Source organism: Chiloscyllium plagiosum, chromosome 10, assembly GCF_004010195.1.
Source record: "Chiloscyllium plagiosum isolate BGI_BamShark_2017 chromosome 10, ASM401019v2, whole genome shotgun sequence".
In the NCBI taxonomy this organism is placed as follows: Eukaryota; Metazoa; Chordata; class Chondrichthyes; order Orectolobiformes; family Hemiscylliidae; genus Chiloscyllium; species Chiloscyllium plagiosum.
Window position 1 is genome coordinate 87,679,792 of NC_057719.1, and position 19,885 is coordinate 87,699,676.

The 19,885-nt window shown below is 44.7% G+C and overlaps 1 protein-coding gene across 3 annotated transcripts in view; it reads right to left on the bottom strand.

Annotated features, from left to right (window-relative positions):
- LOC122553871 (1-phosphatidylinositol 4,5-bisphosphate phosphodiesterase beta-2-like) overlaps positions 1 to 19,885 on the bottom strand; it is a 127,806-nt gene that overhangs the window by 18,894 nt on the left and 89,027 nt on the right. For all 3 annotated transcript variants that reach the window (XM_043698322.1, XM_043698321.1, XM_043698320.1), the window contains 6 exons: positions 11,295 to 11,394; positions 7,111 to 7,215; positions 6,272 to 6,360; positions 3,607 to 3,673; positions 1,985 to 2,035; positions 192 to 390 (listed from right to left, as the gene is read on the bottom strand). In XM_043698322.1, coding sequence (XP_043554257.1) covers positions 192 to 390; positions 1,985 to 2,035; positions 3,607 to 3,673; positions 6,272 to 6,360; positions 7,111 to 7,215; positions 11,295 to 11,394 — 611 coding nt within the window. The remainder of the gene's footprint in view (positions 1 to 191; positions 391 to 1,984; positions 2,036 to 3,606; positions 3,674 to 6,271; positions 6,361 to 7,110; positions 7,216 to 11,294; positions 11,395 to 19,885) is intronic.

Consider the following 19,885-nt stretch of genomic DNA (forward strand, 5'->3'; position numbering starts at 1 on the left):
AGTGTGTGTGAGGGTGGGGATGGATGGGGTACAGTGTGTGTGAGGGTGGGGTTTGGATTGGGGTACAGTGTGTGTGAGGGGGTGGGGATCGGATGGGATACAGTGTGTGTGAGGATGGGGATGGATGGGGTTCAGTGTATGATAGAGGGTGGGGAGTTGGATATATTACGTTGAAGTGTTTCTATGTTTACCATTTTTTCTTGTGTCCTTTGCTATTGCCAGAATTTTTCCGGCGAAGCTCTGTGAAGCTGCTGGAATATTTCTGTATCAGATCATCTTTTTTCTTCTGTGTCTTCCGCTCAAGTTCTTTTATCTCCTTCTCCTGTTTCTTCTGCACTTTGAGAAAGGCTTTCTGCATCTTTAGCTCATCGATAGTCAGAGCCTCTATCTCTGCAACAAGGAGATCCTGTCAATACACGGGACGACACAGAAACCCCAGCAGCAGGTCCATAGGGTGAGTGTGTGCAGAGAATGCACTGCAGAGTGAGACGGGAGGAGCTATTCTGATCACTCAGCCTGGTCTCGGAACAGAATCTGAGAAGTCAATGAGATACAGGGTGGTGGTGAGGGTAGGGAGTTGGATGGGGTAGAATCCGAGAGAGCTGGAGATCAGGGTCAAAAAGTGTGGTGTGTGTGTGTGAGTGAGTGAGAGAAAGCGATTAGATTACTTACAGTGTGGAAACAGGCCTTTCAGCCCAACAAGTCCACACCGACCCTCCGAAGAACAACCCACCCAGACCCATTCCCCTACACCGAACACTACAATCAATTTAGCATAGTCAATTAACCTAACCTGCACATTTTTGGATTGTGGAAGGAAACCGGAGTACCCAGAAGAAACCCACACAGACACGGGGAGAATGTGCAAACTCCAAACAGATAGTTGCCTGAGGCGGGAATTGAACCTGGGTCTCTGGCGCTGTGAGGCGGCAGTGCTAACCACTGTGCCACCCACAGGGCGAGTGTTTGCAGAGAATGCACTGCAGAGTGGGGAGTTGGACGTGATACAGTGTGTGAGAGACTGTGTGGGGAATTGGATGGGGTACAGTGTGAGGAGTTCCATGGGGTATGAAAGAGTGTAGAGATTTGGATATATGTTCCAGTATATATCTTGTGGATAAATAGTTTGTGATATGTATCATGCGCTATACTTGTTCTGGACATATGCTGTGGATTTTTGTTGGAATGTGAATGGGAGGTTGTGATTTTTCGTTTATTTGGTGCAGTTTGATCATTTTGAAGCATTAACTGCTACCTCTGACCTTTCATGCTCTCTATCTGCTGCACAAACCAATTAAAACACTCAATCTGGCAGATGCTTCATGTCTTCCAGAACCTTCTGCCACACTACATAAATGAATTAAATTCATTGCAGGCTGAAAAAAACTGCTGGATGCTCTGTGGGCTGAATTTAGCCCTTTCAAACTAGTGGGTCCGAGTCAAAGTTAAAGATACAAAAAATCTTCATCAGGAACCCTAGCCCCCTCAAACTTACTTTTGGTGGGGAGAGTAAGTGCAATCTCAGGGGTCAGGTCAGTCATTGTAATCTTTTAATTATGCTATTTACAATCAATTTATCGTTAATAAATGTCATGCTGACCGATTTCCCTTGGCTCAGAAAACCTAGCTGTTAAAAATAGGTGAGAAGGCTAGAAGCATGAACCTTTACAGCACTGTTTGTGGGTCCAGAACAGCAAAAATGTTGTAAATCCTGCCATGATCGACTTCCCAAGTCTCTACTTCTTTTCCACTCTTCTGCCTCTCCACCCGACTACCAGTTCCCCCACCACCACTCCAAATGCTCTCTCCTTGCCTCCCTACCTGCAATGTGTTTTACTGTGGTATTTCCCCCTCTGACCAACAGGGGGCAAGCTGCCCCAAAACCAACACAAGTCACTCTTGAGAATTTGAGTTTCTTGACCACAACCCCTGCAAATCCCTCACCCACCCTCACTCACACAGAGCCCCTTAGATGCCATGTTACCTGCAATGTCCTTGGAAGATTCCTCAGTTCCAGTACATAGAATGCTGGGAGCTGGAAGAAATGCAGATAAATCTGGTTACTGTGATCTCAATCCCTCTCTATGTCACCGTCTCCCCAGCTTCCAGTATTTGTCTCTCTGACTGAGCAGAGTCATTTGGACAACACCAGAGTGTGGTCTTGCTCGTAATTTGTTGAATATTTCTGAGCCAGTAATGTTGCTGACTCGGTTGGAATGGACAGTTCTGAGGAACGGTTCCTGAACCCGAAACGTTAACTCTAATTTCTCACTAGAGCTGCTATGTTTTGTTATGAAAAGGAGATTGTTGCTTCTCTGCCCTCCCTGTTGACTCCCTCGGCTCCCTGCCTGCTAGCTCCCTTAGTTCCTGGCCTCCTCTATCAGCCGGTTCTATCCTGCCACCCAGCTTCAACTTGCTATCCAACAGCGTCAACTATCATTCAGGGAATCACACTCCTGTCTCTGAGTCAGGAGGCTATGGTTTCAAATCCTGCTCCAAAGTCTTGAAACCAAAACCAAGGGGAATGGTCCACTGTTGCACCAAGGAAGTGTGACATTGGTGGAGGCGCTATCTTTCAGGGGAGGTCTTAAGCAAAGACTCTGTCTGCTCCCTCAGCTGAATGACGAAGATCGCACGGCACTGTTAGAAAAAGAACAGCAGGCAATCTGATTATTATCAGGTGGCTGGCTGTGGGATCTCTCTGTGCACAATCTGTCTGTTTCCATAAATTACAACAGTGACTGACTTTTGGAAAGTGCTTTTCACCGGCTGTGAGACATCCTGAGGCTGCACGAATTCCTTCCTGAGACAGCCTCGAACCGTTTCTTTCTGACCTGTTACCTCACCAGGGTTTGGAGACACTGTCCTTCCCCTCCTCCTAACAGGAAACCAGCTCCCCAGCACTCATCTCCACAACTCCATTACACCTATATATCCTCAATTAATGGGTTCGTTCTAAAAGATTCCCTCAGTTCAGTGCATGCAGGTGGGAGAGAGGAGTGGGAGGCAGGCTGGGATGGATGGCAACTGCTGTGCCCAGGATCATAAGAAACTACAGAGAGTTGTGAACATAACCCAGTCCATCATGCAAGCCTACCTTTCATTCATTGACTCTTCTACATCTACACTTCTCTCTGCCTCAGGAAGGCACCAATATCAAAGACCCCTCCCACCCCGGTTATAATCTCTTCCAATCTCTTCCGTCGGGCTGAAGATACAAAAGCTTATACACATGTACAAACATATTCAAGAACAGCTTCTTCCCCACTGTTATTAGACTTCTGAATGGACCTCTTAAGTTTGAAATTTAGTACTGATCTCACTCTTTGTGCACCTTCTCTGCAGCGGTAACATTGTATTCCTCACTCTGTTTTATTACCCTAATGCACTTTGTATGGTATGACCTGCCTGTACTGCACACAACACAAAACTTATCAATGTACCTAGGTATATGTGACAATAATAAATCAAATGAAATCAAAAGGCAGCAGAGAAGGGGGGTGGATTCCAAATTCTGGATTGTCCCAGCTTATTCCCTCAGACACAACAGAGCTACTCTCCCGAGATTAATATCAGATAATTAAAGGTTGATGGTTATCAATTTACTGCCTGGCCCATTAGTGTCTGGTGCTCCATTGCTGCCGTCCGGCGTTTGTGTATTGTCTGTGACAACCTACAAAGAATAGACAAGAGAGATTTCAGTCTCATGTAACCCAGTGTCAACAACATTAAGCTCCCTCAAGCACCTTGCACCAGAATACATGGAAATTATTCACGTATTAAGGGAATCTGTATGTTACAACCCAACATTAGTGGCACCTGTATATTGTTTGGAGAAATATAGTTGTGCAAACTGCAGTAGCTGGCTTGCCATGTTCATGTGACTTCTGCCTATGCTGCAACTTGCTTTCGCTTTTCAGAACCAGCTATTGAGGAAGGGCTCTTTTGGTGCAGTGGTAGTGTCAAGGAGACCCAGGTTCAAATCTCACCCACCCCCATAGGGATGTTGTAAAGTCTCTGAACAGATTGATTAGAAACTATCTAAAATAGAATTGAACCCACAGTCCACAGTTTTGATGCACTGGCTGAGTCAGAATCGCTGTGCAGTTTCCATTCCCTGCTGCTGTGGAAATGAAAGACAGAAATTGAATGGTGTTTCATTCTCAGAGGCTGTATATTAAAGTCTGCTAATACAATTATCAATATATTACAATATTAAAGGCATTAATGTTACTGAGAGAGGAGTGAATTTTATGGCATTCTTCATTAGCTCATTTTTGTTATATCATATTAGAACAGGATTAATGTCTTGCTCCCTAGCCATGTTTTCTGACCAGTGAATACCCATCCCAGACACAACACACTCATTCCCATATGTCACCTGCCCAAAGATAACACCCTCATTAGCAAATCGTCACTCCCTGTTTCCCCTATTATTTACCTACATCCAACTGTTTCCCAGTTTAGGAGAAAGTGAGGACTGCAGATGCTGGCGATCAGAGTCGAGAAGCAGGAAAATCAGCGTTTCAGGATGATGAAGGGCTTATGCCCGAAACGTCGATTCTCCTGCTCCTCGGATGCTGTCTGACCTGCTGTGCATTCTCAGCACCACATGCTCGACTGTTCCCCAGTTTATATTTGTTTGTGGGATGTAGGTGTCACTGGCTAGGCCAGTATGTATTGCCCATCCCCAGTTGCCCCTTGAGAAAATGGTGGTGAGCTGTCTTCTTGAACCAGTACAGTCTTTGGGGTTTAGGGTTTATGCTATTAAGGAGGAGGTTCCAGGATTTTGACCTAGTGACATTGAAGGAACAGCAAATTATTTTCAAGTCAGGATGGTGAGTGGTTTGGAGGAAAACTTGCGGGGGGTGGTGTTGCCATGTATCTGCAGTCCTTATCTTTCTAGATAGTAAGCGTTGTGGGTTTCAAAGGAACTGTCTAAGGAGTTTCAGTGAATTTCTGTGGTGCCTCTTGTAGTTGATACAGACTGCTGTTACTGAGCGTCAGTGGTGGAGGGTGTAGATGTTAAAGGTGGATGGGGTGCCAATCAAGCAGGCTGCTTTGTCCTGGATGGTGTAGAATTTCCCAGTGTTACTGGAGCCAGGTGACTTCATCCAGGCAAGAATCCCCAAACTCTGCCCTGCTGTGAAGCCACTGTATTTATACGGCAAGTCCAGTTCAGTTTCTGATCAATGGTAACCCCCAGTAATTTGATAGCGGGGGACTCATTGATTATAATGCCATTGAATGTGAAGAGGTGGTGGTTAGATTCTCTCTTGCTGGAGATAGTCATTGCTGGCACTTTGGTGGTGAGAATGTTATTTGCCATTTCACAACCAGGATTTAATGCAAATGGGCACAAAATGCTTCAGAATTATCCAACTCATTTCTCATTGTTAGCCCTATTTGTCCTCATCTTTCATCAATTGTCATTGCCTGTCACTCTTAATCCTCACCACTCACCATTACTTCTACCAACCCCCATCTCATTATTTCCACCATTATCCCCTTTTCTCAACGTTTTCTCAAAACCTCTATTAACTATGTCCCTACCTCCCAACATCGCCACTTTCTTATGCTCATCTCTCACCATTACAATGTTAGCCCACCTTAGTATTACCCCAATACTTGTCTGTCACTGTCACCTCCAATATGCCCCTGTCTCAACTTCAGCCCATTATCTCCATTTCTCACCATTACCCCATTTCTCATCATTATCCTTACTACCTCTATCTCTCACCGTTAAACCTACTACCCCAATCTCTCACCATTACCTCTATCAACTCTGTCTCACACCATTACCCCAGTATCTAACTGCAACCCTATTACTGCTGTCCCTCACCATTAACCCTAATACCTGTGTCTCACTGTTACCCCATTACACTTTTATCTTGATACTAGTCTTTCACCATTATCCCATTACCCCAATACAACTATTACCCCAATCTCTCACTGGTACCTCTATTAATGCCATTTCTCATTATTACCATTTTTCAGTATCGCCCCATTATCCCCCATCTCTCACTGTTACCCCTATGCCCCATCTCTCACTGTTACCCCGTGTCTCATCATTATCCCTAGTAGCCCCATTTCTCTATGTTATCCTATTACCCCTACCTCTCACTAATAATCCCATCTCCCAACCTTACACCTATTATCCCCCTCCACCATCATTACCCCTAGTACTCCCATCTCCCACCATTACTCGTATTGACCCCATTTCTCAGCTCTAACCCACCCCCTCACCCTCTGATCCTTTGCTGTTCACTACCTGATCACATGACACTGTTTCCTCCTGTTTGGATGGCGTGTTCATGGAGCCGACAAATTCTATTGGGTCAATCAAAGCTTTTGTTAAATCTGCAAAGAGAAGCAGAGTGTCAGCTGTTTCATCCTGGGATGGACAATTTGGAGACAATTCCATTCAAGAGCATCCTTTAACGTATACCCTCATAGTATCTGAACTCCAAAGTCATAATCTCCATACCCCTCCCATCCATTCAGGATTGGACAGGCTCAAAACACTCCCAGGATGGGGACAGCATGTGATTGGGTACAGGGTAAAACTCTCTCTACACTATCCCCATCAAATACTCCCAGGACAGGGACAGCATGTGGTTAGATATACAGAAAATCTCCCTCTACACCATCCCCATCAAACACTCCCAGGACAAGCACAACACAGGGTTAGATACAGAGTAAATCTCCTTCCAGACTGTCCCCATCAAACACTCCCAGGACAGGGACAGCACGGGGTTAGATACAGAGTAAATCTCTGTCTACACTGTCCCCATCAAATACTCCCAGATCAGGGACAGCACGGGATTAGATACAGAGTAAATCTCCATCTACACTGTCCCCATTAAACACTCCCAGGATAGAGAGAGCACTGGCTTAGATACAGAGTAAAGCTCCCTCTCCACTGTCCGCATCAAACATTCCCAGGATAGAGAGAGCACGGGGTTAGATACAGAGTAAAGCTCCATCTCCACTGTCCCCATCAAACACTTCTAGGACAGGGACAGCATGAGGTTCGACAGGGATTGGAACCTCGGTATGTTGAATTCATGGGGAGGAGAATTACGTTCAATGTGTGATGTTTAATTATACCTGCCCAAGTGTCAGGCACAAAGTCCTTCACTTCGATATGGACAAACAGAGCTGGCATGGTGAGTGGCTGGTTCGTCTCACTCCGAAGATTAATATGACGATATCCTGTAGCATAATAAGGCATATATCAATCAGGACAGGAATACAGAACTAAGTATGACCTTGAGGAGTGGCAGTAAGGGATCAGAGAGGAGGGAGTTAGATGAATAAGATAGCAATATAGACTCATCAACACAGGAGGAAGCTATTCAGCCAATCATGTCCACTCCAGTCAACAAAGGTCTGATTATACTCATTCCAGCTTCTAGCTTTTTGTCCATAGCCCAGGATTTATGGCAATGCAAGTGAATGTTAAATACTGCTTAAATGACTGGGCCACCCTTTCGGTACAGAGTTCCAGATACCCACCACCCTTTGGATGTTAAGATTTCTCCTCAACTCTCCTCTTACCTTAAATCTATACCTCTGGTTGTTACTCCTCTACTAATAGTGTATTTCTGCCTTCCTATCTATGCCTGTCATAATCATATTCACTTCTATCAAGCCACCTCTCAACCCTAAGGACAACACCCCAGCCTATCAAATCTTTCTTCATAGCTCAGACCCTCCAGGCCAGGAATTATCCTGGTAAACTTGTCACTGCTGTGTCCTCCTAACCAATCTGTTGATACCCTCCTGCAGTTTCTGGCTATCCTCCTCATTGTTTGCAGCTCGCCCAATTTTATGTCATTCTCAAACTTCTTGCTCACACCTCCACATATCAGAACAAATCATTAATGTTTACTGAAAACAGAAAGGACCCCAGCTCTGAGTTCTGACGAACCCCACTGGAAACACTCTCGTCACAGAAACATCCCTCTACCATCACCCTCTGCTTCTCACGTCTCAGACCATTTTGGATTCAAGGAATTACTTTGCCTTGGATCCCATGGCCTCTTACTTTCATGACCAGTCTCTCAGCTTATAAAAGTCTTGCTAAAGTTCACGCAGACTACATTAAATGCATTACCCTCATCAACACTCCTTGTTAGCTCCTCAAAAAAGTGATCAAATTTGTCAAACACATCCCTCCCTAAAGAAATTCATGCTGACTATCCACAAACTTGATTGAGTTTTTTGAAGAAGTAACAAAGAGGGCAGAGCAGTAGATGTGATCCATATGGACTTCAGTAAGGCATTTAACAAGATTTCTCATGGGACACTGGTTAGCAAAGTTGGATCTCATGAAGTACAGCAAGAACTAGCAATTTGCATACAGAACTGGCTTGAAGTTGGAAGACAGAGGGTGGTAGTGGACGTTTGTTTTTCAGTCTGGAGGCCTGTGACCAGTGGAATGCCATAAGGATCGGTGCTGGGTCCACTCCTTTTTGTCATTTATATAAATGATTTGGATGTAAGCATAAGAGGCATAGTTAGTAAGTTTGCAGATTACATCAAAATTGGAGGTGTAGTGGACAGCGAAGAAAGTTACCTCAGAATACAACAGGGATCTTGATCAGGTGGGCCAATGGGCTGAGGAGTGGCAAATGGAGTTTAATTTAGATAAATGTGAGCTGCTGCATTTTGGAAAGGCAAATCAAGGCAGAACGTACACGCTTAGTGGTAAGGTCCTGGGGAGTGATGCTGAACAAAGTGATCTTGAGTGCAGGTTCATAGCTCCTTGAAAGTGGAGTTGCAGGTAGATAGGATAGTGAAGAAGGTGTTTGGTATGCTTTCCTTTATTGGTCAGAGCATTGAGTACAGGAGTTGGGAGGTCATGTTGCATCTGTACAGGACATTGGTTAGGGCACTTTTGGAATACTGTATGCAATTCTGGTCTCCTTCCTATTGGAAGGATGATGTGAAATTTGAAAGGGTTCAGAAAAGATTGACAAGGATGTTGCCAGAGTTGGAGCAGAGGCTGAGGGCTGACCTTATAGATGTTTATAAAATCATGAGGGGCATGGATAGGGTAAGTGACAAAGTCTTTTTGGGCCGGGGGGGGGGGGGGGAAATGGTGTGGTGGAGAATCCAGAACTAGAGGGCATAGGTTTAGGGTGAGAGAAGAAAAATTTGAAAGGGACCTAGGGCCAACGTATTCACACTGAGGGTGATGTGTGTATGGAATGAGCTGCCAGAGGAAGTGGTTGAGGCTGCTACAATTACAACATTTAAAAGGTATCTGGATGGATATATGAAGAGGAACGGTTTAGAGGGATAGGGCCACGTGCTGGCAAATGGGACTAGATTAGATTAGGTTTTCTGGTCGGCATGAACGAGTTCCTTCAGAGGTTTTTCCAATAGCGTCTTCCCCACTGAGGTTATTGACTGGCCTGAAGTTTCCTGATCTATCCCTTCCTATCTGTTTTAACATTGCAACAATGTTAGCAGTCCTCCAGTCCTCTGGTACCTCACTTGGGGCCAGAGAGGATTTGGAAGTTGCTGCCATGTCTCCTGATATCTCCTCCACTGCCTCCTTCAACAGCCTTTGGTCTCATTTATGCTGTGGATTTATCCACTTCTAAGGCTGCTAAACTGGCTAGGACCACCTCTCTCTGTGATAATTTCTTCCAATATTTCACAGTCCTCCCTCCCCCTGCACCCCCCGCTCTCCCGATGTCTATAACTGAGTCATCCTTTTCCATTGTGAAGACTGACACAAAGTATTTATTGGCCATACCTGTAACTTCCAGCTCCATACACAGATTTCTTCTATCATCTTGAATGTGACCGACCCGTTCCTGCATTACTCTCTTGCTTTTTATATTTTTTATTCTCCCCTCTCCAGCCCCACATGCTTTCTACAAAGAACAAAGAAAATTTACAGCACAGGAACAGGCCCTTTGGCCCTCCAAGCCTGAGCCGATCCAAATCCACTGTCTAAACTTGTTGCCCATTTCCTAAGCATCTGTATCTCTCTGCTTCCCAATTACTCATGCATCTGTCCTGACACATCTTAAATGAATCTAGCATGCCTGCCTCTACTACCATGCTGGCAACACACTCCAGGCACCTACCACCCTCTGTGTAAACTAAATTCTCATTCATTAGCTGTCCTAATTTCCTTTTTAAGATCCCCCTCTTTACTACATATCCTCCTCCAAGAACCCTGCCACATTGAACCATCTGCCATAAGCCTATTTTTCTTTTCTTAAACTTGATCTTTGTCCTTTGGTATCCAGCATACACAGCACTCACCCCGTCTCCTTACGGGAACTGTGCTCTTTGCTATTTCCTTGACAGCCTGCCACCACTCTGACACAGTTTTATCTGCCAGCAGCTGTTTCCAGTCCACTTGCGCCAAATTGTATCTTAGCTTGAAATTGACCTGTTTGTGGTAAAGGGGTGGGAGTGTGTCCCTGTAATGTCTTTCAGGTGCATGGGTATAGTCCCTAAAAAGTTGTGTGCATGTGTTACATCTCAGGAATATGGTTAGAGAATTTGGAATTTGTCGATGTAACGTAGTTTGGGGATGTGGGATATATCCATTATGTCCATTCCAATACTTTGTGATAGGTTGAGGTAACATCATTCAGGAGTGTAGAATATGTCAGTTTAATGTGGTTGCTCAGTGTGGGATATGTTGATGTAATGTGATCGCTCAGTGTGGGATATGTTAGTGTAATGTGGTTCCAGAGTATGGGTATGTCAGTGTAAAGTGGTTTTGGAGTGCGGGATTAGATCAGATTCCCTACAGTATGGAAACGGGCCCTTCGGCCCAAAAAGTACAAACTGACCCTCCAAAGAGTAACCCAACCAGACCTATATTTACCTCTGACTAATGCACCTAACACTATGGGCAATTTAGCATGGCCAATCCACCTGACCTGCACATCTTTGGATTGTGGGAGGAAACCTACGCAGATACGGGGAGAATGTGCTAACTCCATACAGACAGTCGCCCGAGGTGGAATCAAACCCAGTGCGAGGCAGCAGCACTAACCACTGAGCAACCATTCTGCCCTTTATGTCAGTGTAATGTGGTTCCGCAGTGTGGGACATGTCAGTGTAATGTGGTTCCGCAGTGTGGGCTATGTCAGTGTAATGTGGTTCCGCAGTGTGGGCTATGTCAGTGTAATGTGGTTCCGGGGTGTGAGATATATCAATGTAATGTGGTTAATGAGACTTGTCCGTATAGTTCTCTGACAGGAAGGAGATTTGACGGCCCCTCACTACATTGTGGGAGGCAGCAGTGCCTAGGTTACCTGTTTGGAGAGCAGGAACTGGAAGTATCCTGTGTCCAACAAATTTTCCGTTATCTTCAAATGTGGCGATTCTTACATAAGCCATCTCCGGGACAAGGATCTGCAAATCAGGAATGAACGAAATAAATAGCCAGGTGGATATGCGAAATGACTTTGGCACTGTGGTACAGGAAGCCTTTGAAGTTGGAGCAGCAACAAGGAATGCAGTGGTCGTACCAGATAGTGTTACTGAGGGGGATGATATTACTTGCAAATGGTATACTGTAACTAATTCAAAACTAAATAATGGCGCAAGGAATAAAATGTGGAAAGCCGTGCTATAACAAAGAGAGGAAAATAGTTGTATGGAAAATGTGTGTCAGAGAATGGCAGGAATGGACAAAGAGAAAAAAAGGCTTAGGAATACACCAACAGTCAAGACTAGATATTTGAAAGATAACAAAATGACTAAACTAAAGGCACTGTATCTGAATGCATGTGCGTTTTTGTGCTCCAGAGACTGTAAATGGTGAATTAATAATGAATAATAAGCAGACAGTGGATGAAATGCACAAGAACTTACTTCCGTCTTCACTACAAAGGATACCAGAAACATTCGAGCAAGAGCTGTAAATCAGCAAGTGGAAGGGAGAGAGAGGAACTTGGTGAAATTACTATCACTAGGGAGGCAGTGATGAGCAAACTGATGGAGCTACATGCTCTTGGGTCCTGGGATTTGATGGACTGCATCCCTGAGCTGGAAATGAGGCCGTCGATTCATTGGTGCTAATTTTCCAAACTTTTCTAGATTCAGGAAATTTTCCAACTGTCTGAGAAATAGCAAATATAACCACTGTTCAAGAAGGGAGGTGGGGAGGCAGGAAACAGGCAACAATAGGCCAGGTTGCTTGACAACTTTTATGGGGAACGTGCTTGAATTGATCATTAAAAAGATTGTAGCTGCATGCTTAGAAAATCTAAAGATAATCAGGAAGAGTCAGCATGTGGGCGGCACGGTGGCACAGTGGTTGGCACTGCTGCCTCACAGCGCCAGAGACCCGGGTTCAATTCCCGCCTCAGGCGACTGACTGTGTGAAGTTTGCACATTCTCCCCGTGTCTGCGTGGGTTTCCTCCGGGTGCTCCGGTTTCCTCCTACAGTCCAAAGATGTGCAGGTTAGGTGAATTGGCCATGCTAAATTGCCCGTAGTGTTAGGTATAGGGGTAAATGTAGGGGTATGGGTGGGTTGCGCTTCGGCGGGGCGGTGTGGACTTGTTGGGCCGAAGGGCCTGTTTCCACACTGTAATGTAATCTAATCTAAAAATGGTTATATTAAAGGGAAATCCTGTTTAATCAATTGCTGGAGATCTTTGAAGGCGTAATCCACTGTGGATAAAGAGGAAAGTAAATAGGTCTTTGCCTGATCGTCAGAGTGTGACGAGTGGAAGTCTGCAGGGTTCTGCACTGGGGTCTCAACCTTTCACAATTTACATCAATGACTTAGATGAGTTAAGTGAAGGCATGACAGCTAATTTCACAGATAACACCAAGATAGGTAGGAAGGTGTGTTGTGAAGATGACACAAGGAAGGTCCAGACAGATTGACTGAGTGAGCAAACATCTGGCAGATAAAGTGTAAAGTGGCAAGATGTAAAGTTGTTCACTTTTTGTTAGGAAGACTTAAATGGAGAACAACTGTGGAGAGTCATTCTCATGTACACAGGGATTGTGGTGTTCTAGTGCATGAGTCACACAAAGTTAATATGCTGGTATGGCATATAATCAAGAAGGCTTAACGGATACTCTCCTACATAACCAGAAAGATTGAACATGAAAGTCCCATCTACACTGAATGAATATTAATGCATGATTGCAACGGATTCTCATTAAAATTCTGCAATGACATCGAGAGGAATAGCTGAATCTTCAAATGGCAACAACCACCCTCACAAAACCTTAATTAGCCCATCATAATCCAGAATCAATCAGAACATAGAGTCATAGAGATGTACAGCACGAAAACAGACCCTTCGGTCCAACTCGTCCATGCCGACTAGATATCCAAACCAATCCCTACCTGCTAGCACCTGACCCATATCCTTCCAACCCCTTCTATTCATATACTCATCCAGATTCCTTTTAAATGTTGCAATTGTACTAGTCTCCACCATGTCCTGTAGCATCCCATTCCACATGGCAGCCCTTACCATTAAGTGTAAGTCCCAAAATACAGCACCTCACATTTACCTAAATGCACTCCTCAGCCCATTGATCTATCTGATCAAGATCCTGTTATAATCAGAGGTAACATTCTTCGCTATCCACTACACCTCCAATTTTGGTGTCATCTGCAAACTTACTAACTATACCTCTTATGCTCACATCCAAATCATTTATGTAAATGACAAAAAATAGTGGACCCAGCACCGATCCTTGTGGCACTCCACTGGTCACAGGCCTCCAATCTAAAAAACACCACCCTCTGACTTCTACCTTTGAGCCAGTTCTGTATCCAAATGGCTAATTCTCCCTGTATTCCATGAGATCTAACCTTGCTAACCAGTCTCCCACGGGGAACCTTGTTGAACACCTTACTGAAGTCCATATAGATCACATCTACTGCTCTGCCCTCAGCAGTCCTCTTTGTTACTTCTTCAAAAAACTCAATCAAGTTTGTGAGACATGATTTCCCACACACAAACCCATGTTGACTATTCCTAATCTGTTCTTGCGTTTCCAAATACATGTACATCCTGTCCCTCATGATTCCCTCCAACAACTTGCCCACCACCGACCTCAGGCTCATTGGTCTATAATTCCCTGGCTTGTCCTTACCACCTTTCTTAAACAGTGGCACCACGTTGGTCAACCTCCAGTCTTCCGGCACCTCACCTGTGTCTATGGATGATACAAATATCTCAGCAAGAGGCCCAGCAATCACTTCCCTGGCTTTCCACAGAGTTCTCGGGTACACCTGATCAGATCCTGGGGAATTATCCACTTTTATGCATTTCAAGATATCCAGCAATTCCTCCTCTGTAATATAGACATTTTTCAAGATGTCACCATCTATTTCCCTACATTCTATATCTTCCATGTCATTTTTCACAGTAAACATTGATGCAAAATACTCATTTAGTATCTCCTTCATCTCCTGCAACTCAGCACAAAGGCCAAGTTGCTGATCTTTGTGGTCCGTAGTTGACCCTTTTGTCCTTAATGTATTTGTAAAAACCCTTTGGCTTCTCCTTAACTCTATTTGCCAAAGCTATCTCATGTCCCCTTTTTGCCCTCCTGATTTCCCTCTTAAGTATACTCCTACTGCCTTTATACTCTTCTAAGGATTCACTCAATCTATCCTGTCTATACCTGACATATGCTTCCTTCTTTTTCTTAACCAAACCCTCAATTTCTTTAGTCATCCAGCATTCCCCCGGCCTACCAGCCTTTCCTTTCACCCTAACAGAAATATACTTTCTCTGGACTCTCATTATCTCATTTCTGAAGGCTTCCCATATTCCAGCCATCCCTTTACCTGTGAACATCTGCACCCAATTAGCTTTTGAAAGTTCTTGACTAATACCTTCAAAATTAGCCTTCCTCCAATTTAGAACTTCAACTTTTAGATCTGGTCTATCCTTTTCCATCACTTTTTAAAACTAATAGAGTTATGGTCACTGGCCCCAAACTGCTCCACCACTGACTCCTCAGTCACCTGCCCTGCCTTATTTCCCAAGAGTAGGTCAAGTTTTGCACCTTCTCTAATAGGTACATCCACATGCTGACTCAGAAAGTTTTCTTGTACATGTTTAACAAATTCCTCTCCATCTAAACCCTTAACACTATGGCAGTCCCAATCTATATTTGGAACGTTAAAATCCCCTACCATAACCACCCTATTATTCTTACAGATAGCTGAGATCTCCTTACAAGTTTGTTTCTCAATTTCCCTCTGACTATTAGGGGGTCTATAATACAGTCCCACTAAGGTTATCATCCCTTTCTTATTTCTCTATTCCATCCAAATAACTTCCGTAGATGTATTTCCGGGAATATCCTCCCTCAGCACAGCTGTAATGCTATCCCTTATCAAAAATGCCACTCCCCCTCCTCTCTTTCCTCCCTTTCTATCCTTCCTGTAGCATTTGTATCTTGTAACATTAATCTGCCAGTTGTGTCCATCCCTGAGCCATGTTTCTGTAATTGCTATGATATCCCAGTCCCATGTTCCTAACCATGCTCTGAGTTCATCTGCTTTTCCTATTAGACCTTTTGCATTGAAATAAATACAATTTAATTTGTCAGTTCTACCTTGTTCTCTGCTTTGTTCCTGCCTGCCCTGACTGTTTGACTCATTTCTTTTCTCAACTGTCCACGTCTCAGATTGATCTCTTTCCTCAATATCTCCCTGGGTCCCACCCCCACCTTACTAGTTTAAATCCTCTTGAGCAGCTCTAGCAAATCTCCCTGCCAGTATATTAGTCCCCTTCCCATTCAGGTGCAATCCATCCTTCTTGTACAGGCCACCTCTACCCTAGAAGAGCTTCCAATGATCCAAAAATGTGAAGCCTTCTCCCATACACCAGCTTCTCAGCCATGAATTCATCTGCTCTAACCTCCTATTCCTGCCCTCACTAGCTCATAGCACCGGGAGTAATCCAGATATTACTACTCGAGGACCTCCGTTTTAAATTCCTGCCACAGTCTCTATGTTCTCCCTTCAGAATCTCAACCTTTTCCCTTCCTATGTCATTGGTTCCAATGTACACAAGGACCTCCTGCTGGCCTCTCTCCCCCTTGAGAGCATTCTGCACCCTCTCTGAGACATCCTTGATCCTGGCACCAGGGAAGCAACATACTACTCTGATTTTTCGCTACTGGCCACAGAAACGTCTATCTGTGCCTCAGACTAGAGAGTCCCCTAACACAATCGATCTATTGGAACCCAACGTACCCCCCATTGCATTAGAACTAGTCTCAATACCAGAAACTTGGGCAATAAACAAAACACGTATTTAATGTTACTTATCCCCAGCATGTTAACACTTTACATAGGTAGATCTTGACAGCCCAAGCAATCAGTTGGGTGACAGTGAGACTTAATCACAGGAGAATTGCTGTGAATTGACCAAGAGAAGATTTGATAGAGGCATTCAAAATCATGAGGGGGGTCTGGCCAGTGTAGGTAGTCAGATTGGTGAAGCAGAAGGCACAAATTTAAAATAATTAGCAAAAGAGACACAGGGAAAAACTTGGCATATACTAAGTGATGTGGGATCTGGAATGCACTGCCTGAGGTGGGGGCAAGCAGTGGCCCCTGTTTCTGTTTCCAGGTCCCTTATTCCTCCCACCATCACCTTTCTACCTCCTCCTCACCTCTTTCAGAATTGGAAACAAGGGGTCAACTCTTCTCAACCCCTAAAGGCTACTTTTTTGTTCCCGCCAATTCATATTTTCTGCAATGCCATCATATAGTAACAGCACCTCCCATGTTTATGTTGACACAGGTATTTGGACTCACACAGAAGGAGGATTATAATATATTCCATAATTAGCAATGTTCCAATAAACTTAAAGCCACAGCCCACAACTAATACATTAGTTTCCTCAATTTCAGTCTTTAAATTGGCATCAGAAAACAGACACAAGTTAGCAACAAAACCTTTTCCATAAAACCTTTTCCATCAAAATAAATCTTGCATTTCTACATGTAAAAAGCCATCCTCTAAGCACATTTTCTACCGACTGATAAGGTCAGAGCTACTGTGTTTGCACCACATCACTGGAAAAGTTTAACCTGGTACTTATTACTATTTCCATTGTCTTGTAGATGTCAACATCAGATTTAAAGTTAGTAACTAATATGGCATCCACACCCCTATTATATAGGTAACTTTTGAATATGTATAGTTTTAAGTGAGTAGTTCCACAAGTAATTGCAAGGAATTCATTAGTCCATGGATTTCCAGTTTTTCTGACTCCTAGTTCACTGAGTATTCTGTTGTTGACAGGATTTTCAGCCTGTCTCTCCATACACCCTCCTACCTGCAGCCTCTCTCCTGCTCACCTCTCCCAGTTTCCTCTCCAACTTTGCAGCCTCTCTCACATTTGTGCAATCTTGCTCCCTCTCCCTGCTCAGGCTCCATCTCCTCTCCTTCATTCCTACAGCCTTCCCCTCCATCTCTCTCCTCCCCAACCCCTGCAGCCACCCCATCCCTCTTTCTGTCTATCCTGACCGCTGTAACCTCTGCCGCTCCCTTTCTCACCAGCATCCCCTACAGCCTTGTCCACTGTGTCTTCCTCCCCCCTGAACTCTGCAGCTTTCTTCCAGCTCTCTCATTCTCTCCCTGATCCCGAATGCTACTCTTTCTTGCTTGCTCCCTCCCATGCAATCCCTACAGCCTTCCTCCACCTGACTCTTTCTCTCTCCCACCTCCTGTCCGTCTTCTCCCTCACTCTCCTGTTTCTCTCTTCCTTCTTCTTTCTCCATCCTTCCCCTCTTCTTCTCTCTCTCTTTATTCTTTTCTCTCTTCCCTCTCCTCTCCCTCACTCTCTCAGTTCTCCTCTCCCTCTCTCTCCTGTTTTCTCTCTTCCTTCTCCTTTCTCCCTCTTCTCTCCCCTTTCTCTCTTCCCTCTCCTCCTCTCTCCCCCCTCTTTCTGTTCTCCTCTCTCTCCTCTTTCCTCTGTATCTCTTTCAGTCCATTTGACCTATCACACTCGAGTTTGGAGATGCCGTTGTGATTTGATGCAGCTAAGTGCCTGATGCCCCTGGTGATTGGCACTGCATTGATCTTCACTACCCGAGAGGGCAGTGGAGATAGGTCCAATTGGGGCATTCAAGAGGCAAGTGGACTATTATCCATTAAAGGGTGCATGTACGGGCCCACAGAGTAAGAGCAGGCGTTTTGGGCACAGGGTGAACTGCTACCTCATGACACAATGGAATCTAGAGGAGATGTAAATGGCAATAGCAGAGCTGACACCAACAGCCACTGTTGAAAATAACAGGAGGGATGGCAACAATCTGAAATGTCTGAAATCCAAGTTGAGTCTGGAGTATGACAATGTGCTCAATAGAAAAATGAAGAACTGATCCTAGAGTTTACATGAACCTCAGGAAGAAAGACAATTGTATAGCAGACAACGACTGGTTGTCTCAAAGCATTGTCAGCAATGGACTGCCCCTGAATTGTAGTCGCTGTTGCAATGTAGGAAATGAGACAGCCAACTTGCACGCAGCAGGCTCAATCCCACGAAAGGCAGTGTGGTACTGACCAGATGATTTGTGATGGAGTGGGGCGGGACTTGAAAGTGAAATGGTGCAATGCAGCGAGGAGAGTGTCATGGCTAACGGTCTTCCATCCATACTTCATTAGGAGCAGCGTTGGAAGCCGAGCACAGAATAAAAGAGGGAAAAGCCAGACAAACTTAGAAGTGAATCCTCCGGAGCTCCAATTTGAAATGTGAGTCAGACCTGCAAATGTTACATCCCTGTTCAAAAAAGGGGGTAAGGACAAACCCAGAAATTACAGACTCAGTTTAACGTCAGTGGTAGGGAGGCTTCTCAACTCAATGATTTGGGATCAAATTAATAGTCACATGGAAAGAGATTAGTTAATTCTCATGGATTTTTTCAAAGGGAAGTCAAGTCTAACTAATTTGCAGGAGCTTTTTAAAGAGGTAACAGAACAGATTGATGAAGGCAATGGGATTGATGTTATGTCCACGGGCTTGAAAAATGGGTTCAGTACAGTACCATCCAATAGAAAAGTTACATGTGATGGAATAAAATGGTCAGTAGCAACGTGGATACAAAATTGGCTGAGGCATGGGAAACAGAGAGTTATGGCCAACCACATCTTTTGGGGGCTGGAAGAAGTTTTGTAGTGGAGTTCCCCAGGGGTTGTTGCTTGAACCCTTGCTGTTCCTGATAAATAAATAAATAATCTAGATCTTGGTGCGCACTGGACAGTTCCAGTGTTTGTGGATGACAGGTTTAACTCGGTCTTCCTCCCTGAACTGGAGTGTTAAGATTTTGGAAACCGGAAGCTCAGAATCACTATTGGAAACTGAGCAGAGGAATTTCACAAAAAAAGGGCCACCCTATCAGCAACTGGCCTCCTCAGCGTAGAGGAGAGCACATTCCGAGCAGCGAATGCCAGAGATTAAATTGAAGGAAGTCCCAACAAATTACGAACTGGAGCTGGGAGGGAGTGGCGCTCGGACCCTGAGCGTACGGAGAAAGGTTGACATCTCCTTGGTGGGAAATCAACATTGGGTGGGGCGGGAGTGTTGGGAATTAGATTAGATTCCTTACAGTGTGAAAACAGATCCTTCGGCCCAAAAGGTTCACACCGACCCTCCGAACAGTAACCCACCCAAACCCCTTTTCCATCTGACTAATGCACCTAATTGACAATTTAAGCATGGCCAGTTCACCTGACCTGCACATCTTTGGACTGTGGGAGGAAACCGGAGAACCCGGAGGAAACCCACACAGACACGGAAGAATGCGCAAACTCCACACAGACAGTCACCCGAGGTTGGAATTGAACCCGGGACCCTGATGCTGTGAGGCAACAGTGCTAACCACTGAGCCACCGTGCCACCCAT